The following is an 8,251-nucleotide window of genomic DNA, read 5'->3' as shown; positions in this document are numbered from 1 at the left end:
TCGCGGTTGCCGCCACCTCAAGCAGTCGTCGCCGCCACCGCCGGTCACAGTCGCCTTCGAGGCGGACTGCCTAGGGTTCGCACGAGAGAGAGAGAGGATGCGGTGGGGACTGGATGGATTCAGTCGATTGAGTCAAACCCTAGGGCACATGTACTAGGGGCAACACGGTCCATACGCATATACGTAACCCCAGTATACACCTGCACGTGGGCCAAACGTCGCGGCAAGTGTATATAATGGCATTTTTCAGACTCCAGTGTAATTATAATGGCACTCTTACAATAAGTTTAATAGTAATGGTATTTCTAAGAAACGCGAGAATTATAATGGCACCAATCCAATTAACCCTTTTATCAGCACATGGCTCTCTTGGCAAACTCGCTCCAATAAATTTTTGAGCCAGTCATCATTAGCTCTTGAAATTTACGCATGGAGGCTACTTGGTTGAGTCCTAATTTTATTATTTTATTATTTTATTATTGATTTCTATACCTTCTCGGTCCTAAATTAAATCAACTTTTAAATTTAGTCCTACGTCAAGCTATTTTAAATTTAACTAATTTTATAGAAAAGAACACTATATCTATGATACCAAATTAGTATTACGGATACACCATTAAATATATTTTCATAATATACAAATATTTGGTGTCATGGATGTTATTTTTTTCATCGGTACAACTTAGACGCACAAACTCACATACTCCACACTCACACCACACGTACACACACGCGTGCGCGTTTGTACACATGCAAAGAAGAGATTGGGAGGCTCTCTGGCCTCCGGTGGTGCGGGAGACACGTAGTACCACCAAACACGCACGTGTGCGTACCCTAAATTTTTCTGGAAAAATTTCAAAAAAAGGTGCGACACCTGGATTTGAACTCTGGTGGGTAACGTCCCACTGGATAAAAAAAAAGTTTGTCAAACTTAAAATAATTTAACTTAAGATAATTCTAGAAATTGATTTATTTCGAGACATGGATGTATTATTAGGGCAAACACGACACACAGTTCTTTGTCGTATGTTACTATGTCAAGTTGGATTCCCAACGAACGATCCACCGAGGTCACATATTCCTCCACCGGATCATACGAACACGTTAGTAAGCTGGCCAACAAGTCACCCACCGGATAATTTTACTAGTTGAGTCGTTGAGATGCATCGCTGGACAATTCGCCAGAGATCAACCCTGTCGCCCCGTACATGCTATGGTGTGAATTTTTACTTGTTTCAAGTCCGATCTCGATCAATTAACACCTTTGAAATCCATGACTTCAAATCAATTCAAAGGGGCCATTCGCACCATCAACTCGACTTATATTTAGTCACTTCATGTATCTCCATGCTTTCTCTCTTAAGTTGAATGACTTTGACCCTCTCAAGAGCATCTCCAAGATCCTTTCTTAAAATGACTCTATAAGTCATCATTTCGAGAGACATTTGAATAAAAATCGTTGTCTATATCTTTTCATCCTGTAACAATTTCTCCACATCTTATGCACACTCTAAAGAACCAGCTCTGCTCATCTCTGGCCGCCGAAAAATCTAGAATAAAGATGGCTATATCTGAACATCTATTAAAGAAGTTGTTGGGGATTTTTTTTTTACCAAAATCTCTATTCTCATCAATTAGTAAGGATATAAAGAGACTCTTATAATCACTCTATTAGTACAACCAAAGAAAAACAAAGTCTTGTTACACACTAACAAGGGAATGTAGCTAAAACACAACCTACCTTCGTGTCTCTCTTATGCCATACATAATAGACACCAAACCTTGAGGCCAAGGTCATGTGGTCATTCTCGTTGTGGCTAACTCATTTGCAATTAACTCCCACAGAGCACACGTTAGGTGTTCTGTCAACCACAGAACCTTAATAACTCCACAATAGGGCATGGGTTCCCTGATGTCTTAAAAATGGCTTGTTCGGCTTCTTTTTTCAGCTGAAACAGTGTTTTTCTCTCACAACAATTCAGCCGGAACAGTGTTTTTCAGCCAGTTTCAGCCAAGTTTCAGACCAGCGAACGGGGCCGAAGGCATAAATGTGTTCAATTTGTAATGGGATCAGCCTCTGCGCATTCAAAAACCTCTCTACCACCATTCCGATAAACTTCCAAATTGTCATATTCAAAAACCTCTATCACCATTCCGAGAAACTTCCAAATTGTCATATGAAGAGCCATTTGAATTTCCAAATTATCATATGAAGAGCCATTTGAATGAAGCTGTTGGAGGAGGGTTTTGCACCAAACTCTCTATTCCTAAGCCCCCCTTTACCAAAATTCCGAGAATCTTTTGAAGTTGCCAACTAAGGATCACGCAAATTGCACACGATAATTGGGGCCGAGAGCCCTAGGCCATACGAAGCTTCCAAAGTTACCAACTCAGCATCATGCAAGTTGTACACGATATTTTGGGCCGAGACCACATCTTGTTCCTGTGGAATCTTGTAAAATTCCTGCATTCCGAAGGGATCTTTAATGCAAGCCGGCTGGCTGTCAGGTTTCGGGCTAGAGGTGCCATAGTCCTATGAGCAGCCTGTTCATTTGGCTGGGCTTGTTCGTGGCTGGATCGTGAAGAAATACTGCTTGCTGGTTTGGTGTGAGAGAGAAATACTGTTCCAGCTGAAAATTTACGATCGTTTACGAGAGAATAATCCCAGCCGAACAGGCTGGAGGTTCATATCCTACAACACTGCTCTATAAGTCAAACAGCTTGTATTCACGAACTAAAATGGAACCTCTACAAGTTTCAGTGCGCCTAAACCTACTCGATCATAGACAAAATTAGTGATATTTACTAAATCTAGAATGTTGGGTAGCCACAAGGGAGGCAACCGGAGCTATCCAGCAATGATTTACAGATTTACATGGACCGCAGTCTCCGCCTTAAACACCCCCCCCCCCCCCCCCCCCCAGAAAGAATCGGCTGTATTAGCACCATGGATCGAACGGGACCAACCAGTGGGCACTGAGTCACTTGCTCCTCTGTTAATGTTACTTGTACGAACTAAGCTCGGACAATGGTCCTGTTTGCTTTACTGAAAAGCCATGGCTGAAAGTAATGTTCGCTGATTTGTTGTGAGAGTAAAACACTGTTCGTTCGCTGAAATAGTACGGCTCATAAGACAAGCGAACAGGGCCAATGAAGTTTCGGGCTTTCGGCAGAAGCTGTGATAATTGACAGCGGCTCTGGTCTGAAATCTCCAGGAGTCTGGTCCTGATATGGTTACCTCTCAGCATCCAAATGACGGTTAGCTGGTTCTTGTAAGCGTTGATTTCAGGCACCCTGAGTCAAAAGAGGCTGATATTTGGTGTAATCTATCCCATTCAACCTAACACAACATAAGATCTGTTCCGGCAGCTCTTCAGCTTTATTTCCCTGCAGTTAGAAGCGAGCACAGTAAGTGACCTGACCTACTTTTTCTCGAACAATTTTCTGGGAAAGTACAATCTCATAGTAATGAAATTATTGTTTACAATTGGGATACCTGAATAGTCAGCCCAACATCTAGAACGCATGCTTTTAGCCTGTCCAAAAACGTTTCAAAACCTTTCCTTGATATGTAGCTAAATCTGTGCATGTCAATGTCGATCTCAAAGTAGTTATCACCCTGCACAGAAGCAAGGATGTTTCAATAATCCCTCAAGCAGTAATCAAAGTTCAAAGTATGTCTAGAACAAGATATTTCTATTATTGCATTTATTTATGAGATGGTGGGCTCAATAATGTAGATGAATACTACATAACTACAACAATTTCTAGAAATAAACACAACTAACCAGGTAAAATTCATGCTGTGGTCTAGAAAGGACAGGCTTCTCGTTATACGCATGCATTAACTTCCTCTCCGCTGCACTCAAAGGAAGATCCTCCAGATTAGCCACCCGGCCAAGTATCTTCAGCCGCTCTCGGAATGGTATAGTGGTTTCCATTGGAAATCCTTTTATCTTCTCTACATGATCATCAACCAGCCTCTGTTGGGGAGGAAAAGAAGTATTATTGACTGATAATAAATAGAACTGAAATATAACTACCTTTCTACTCCATATCTATGGGAATTGCCAAAGCTGACAATTAACGTTATCATCAATCACATAACCATATAAATTAACTTGACAATATAAAAGAACCAGTCTACATATCCTAAACCGATTTCAATAACTGAAACTGCATTTTTACATGCAAAAAATGCCTTATCTTTTCTCTTGTGAAACAGTCAATGCTACAGAAGTGCTAGGCATCATTTCTTTGATCAACTATATGCCTAAGGAGTTCAACCTTAGGAGGCTAGGACTCTTTACTTCAAAGAATTGCAGGAGCCCAAAGGGGACTTCAGCTGCAGTCCACCCTAAAGTTACGACCCTGAAAATGTATGTCTCTGAACTAATAGTTCAGAGCTCAGATGCAGGGGGAAAGTTCAAGATTCTACATAACCTATAACAAATCAATCATCGAACCCTGCAATAAATATTCTCCACTATGGTTAAGCATCACCTGCATGAATTGATATAAAGTCTATAAATGGACTACTATTATTTATTTCATCTAGCTAGACATTTTTTGTTCCAAGGCCTTCACTGCTTCCAAAATAAAAAGAAAAATGATTCAAATACTCATTGACTAAAAGTACATACCTGTATATATATAAAAAGTACAAAAAATAGTAACAGATATTACTGAAAAAAATATATTAAAGACCAGTGAAGCCCTTACTCTAATACTATCAATGAATGAAGGTGGAAGCTCTTTGGAGTAACCATCAGAAAGCCTAAAGTACAAAACAAAGCTCGTCCCTTCCCCGTCAGTTTCATTCTGAAATAATGAAGCTGGATATAATGGGACCTGAGAAAAGTATACAAAATGTCAATACACTAACTGAATAATGGCAAGAGCATAAAACTCACAGAAAAATACTGAAATCCATGTTACAGTAACTATTTCTTAAAACAGACGTTGCTACGGTGGCACACTGTTGAGGCTTACTTCAGGCAGGCAAACATAAATAACATGCTACACAGAGCTCACCGATTGCTTCAGTCCAGTCCTTTGTACTAGTTCACTAAGTTGAACTTATTTGGTACTAAAAATAGGCATCGACTACAGCAAGTACACATCTGAATATGTTTAAAGCAAGTTGACATGTTCACTTCACCACTAAGTGACAAGTGTCTGCAAGTGTAACAATTGGACAAATTGAGCACCAATGAGAAAAAAAGGAGTGGCATGAATAAACAGACAAATGCTCCATATCTTTGACGAGTTAGAAAGTCTATGAACAAAAGGGCTGTATACAAAACTTTCACCATGAAACAGTGCATTGTCCTTGGTGTACTTATGACTTACCTGTACATTGACCACCAAAAGAGGTGGGAGCTTGCTGGATAGTTGAATATCAGGAAGTTGGACAAATCGAGATATATGATTGAGTTTTTGTGGTGATAAGTACACATCAACTCCAAATGGATAATATGCAGCATAATTTGGAGCAAGCTCTTTCTTCTTATCCCTGGAGAAAGTGCATTAGAAACTTAGATCACTCCCATAAAAGCATCCAGGAGTTTCAAATAAATTGGTGATGGATATGAACTGATACTACAAGAACGATATTTACCTAAAATAGTTTGCTCCACGGACTCGGAATGTACCGGGATCAATATGAGACCAACTGTTGAGCATATTTGTTTCCAGCAAGCACAACTGTACTTGAGAACCTGCTAGAGGCCTTTCCAGGAAATCCTTCGCAGATACTGAAACAAAATAAAGTTATACTGATAATAAAGGAAAAATGAAAAAAATGAATACTGATAATATTTTTTGGAGCTAAAAAACTTAACATGCTAACCTTGACAGATGGTATAAAATTTAACGCAGCTAAAAAACTTATAGCAAATCAAGTTACTAGTGCATTACGGTAAATCTTGTAACAGAGATTAGCTAGAACTATTTTGTTATATATTTTGGAAATTAGTTCACAGACAAAAGCGGTACTCAGGTAGTGACAGAAAATAAAAAGTATATCTAAGTGTCATAAAAGGCATCTGCACTGTGAGTAGTACCACCAGCAAAATCAAGTGCTATTCTCACAAAGCTGTAAAGACCTCATCTTATTCAGATAGAGTGTACAGCTTAGTTTTAGTAACTTTTAAGACATCTCCCTCTCCCATACGTTCGTGTCATGTTTCTCCAGACCTCTGCAGACGGCCAATGAGTACAGCTATGGAATCTTAACTTTCCAGAGTGTACCAATGCAACAGTTTTATCAATACAATGCTACTCCGTACCATTAAATGAAAGATTATTGACATGACTGGTGAACCATGCAAGCAATGAAGATAGGAGTATTGTCACTACTCGAAAGCATCAGTTCTCTGCGCCACCTTTTGCCTTTTTCTTTGTTGCTTAATGAACTACCCTATGGACACCAATAGTCCTATGTCATAAAAGAGAGCAAGCAAGTTGCTGGCAAGGTTTCAACTCATCAAACAGAGAATTATGGAAAGTATAAATGTTTGGGAAAATCGGTACAAACTGCAGTTCAGCTTTTGAGAAGGGCGTCTTAACTCTTATTAACTCTTAACCAAATGACTTAAGAAGAAATGCTTACGTAGTGTGGAAGATGGATGAGCTTCCCCTGACTTCTTCTTGAAGGAAAGCTTCAAAGAAGGCATCTTCATTGAATGTGTAGGACTCGAGGAAAGAGTTCTCTTCTTCTCGTTTACCCCAACAGCAGAGGCAATGCATGGGAGACAATTATTTGGCAGAAGCCCGCAATCGTCCAGTATCCTACCTCCACCGTGCGTGCTATCAGCACCAGAAACACCCACCGCATCATCATGGCTCATGGACGTCCTCACACCATTCTCCGAGCTTCCCTTTGACAGTTCGCTGGACTTTGGCTTCTTATGGTGCTGCTCGCCTGATTGTGCAGCTCCATTGAAGCTCCCACCGTTGCCGTCTCTCATGCTCAATGCAGCTTCGTTCTCGAAGCCATTCAATGAGAAAGCATCTGCACGACAACAAAGAAGCTCAATCAGTCAAACGGAAAGGCATGTTAAAATGGGGGAGAAAATTCAGCAGGTTCAACTAATCATTGAAAATTATGGTGTGCGGGGGACCTAGCTACAAGGCTACTACGACAGCACTCTTACCATCTTGCACGCTGTGGAAATCGTCTTCGGCATCCGACTCGCTCATCGCCAAGGAATCGTACCAGGCCTCCTCAATGCTCCCGGGCACTGCAGCACGAGATGCCCCCGAAATCACGTCAGGTCATATTGGAGTATCGAGTACGAATTGACGCAACGAACTGCGATGCGTACTGCCCCAGATACTAGCTGCAACCCCACTCTGCAGAACAGGGTTGCAAAGCCTCCGGAGCTACGAATTAAAAAAGTGAGTAGCTATCGCTGGACGCACACGATCCCCAGATGCAGTAATTTAATTTAACCCCGAACCGAAGAGCGCGCAATCTCGCGCCCATGGTCCCCCGGAGATCAGAATCCAGACCCCGAAACAAGCAGCGGGTGGAAGGCGCACGGGGGAGGGAGAGAGGAGAAAGCAGCCCGTCGGTCCACCCACCGACCCACCTTGGAACGCGGGGTTGCTGTACGTCCGGTGATCGGCGGCAGCGGCGGCGGCGGCGGACGGCGAGCCGGGCACGTCGGCCTCCTGGATGGTCTCCATGGACGCGGCGCGCGACGGCGCCGTCCTCCGCCCCTTCCCTACGCGGCGGCTGCGCCTCCGCCGCGCCCCGCCCCCGCCGCCCGAGCGGCCGCTGGCGTCGCCGGACCGCGGCGTGTGGGGCTTGCCCACGCAAGCGCTGGGCCGCGACACGCACGCCCCCATCCCTCCCACCCACTCACCTCCTCCTCGCCCGGGCGACGCGACGCGAGATCGGCGCCCCGGGGGTCACCGGGGTGGTGGATGGAGAGGGCGGTGGCAGTGCGAGGCGGCGTCACGCACGCACGCACGCGGGTGCGGGGCGGGGAGGCGATTGGTTGCGTGGGAGGATTTCCAAGAGGGACGGGACGGGACGAGCCGCGCGGCTTGGCGCGGCGGGGCGAGGCGCGGCGCAACGCGAACTTTGTGGTGGAGGTGGGGGGCGGTGGTGGTGGGAGAGAATGAGGTGGTGGCGTGGGCTGGCTGCGGTGCGGCGCGCCTCCGTGTCGTGCTCTGGCTTTCGCAAGTTCGGCTTCCCTTTGGCTTCCCACACCACCACACGAGCGGGGAGGGAGCGCGGCGG

General features: G+C 44.0%; 1 protein-coding gene across 1 annotated transcript; it reads right to left on the bottom strand.

Moving 5' to 3' along the window:
- Window positions 1-1,638: 1,638 nt before the first annotated feature.
- On the bottom strand, window positions 1,639-8,191 carry LOC136520149 (uncharacterized). The gene is made up of 9 exons (XM_066513579.1): window positions 7,596-8,191; window positions 7,158-7,244; window positions 6,614-7,015; window positions 5,621-5,756; window positions 5,353-5,515; window positions 4,723-4,851; window positions 3,789-3,983; window positions 3,497-3,619; window positions 1,639-3,387 (listed from the first exon to the last, which is right to left on the bottom strand). The coding sequence occupies exons 1-9, from the start codon at window positions 7,852-7,854 to the stop codon at window positions 3,286-3,288; spliced, it is 1,596 nt and encodes a 531-aa protein (XP_066369676.1). The 5' UTR covers window positions 7,855-8,191; the 3' UTR covers window positions 1,639-3,285.
- Window positions 8,192-8,251: the final 60 nt, after the last annotated feature.

The sequence above is a fragment of the Miscanthus floridulus genome, chromosome 2, assembly GCF_019320115.1.
Source record: "Miscanthus floridulus cultivar M001 chromosome 2, ASM1932011v1, whole genome shotgun sequence".
In the NCBI taxonomy this organism is placed as follows: Eukaryota; Viridiplantae; Streptophyta; class Magnoliopsida; order Poales; family Poaceae; genus Miscanthus; species Miscanthus floridulus.
The sequence above is the reverse complement of the archived record's forward strand: the minus strand, read 5'-3'. Positions and strand labels throughout refer to the sequence as shown.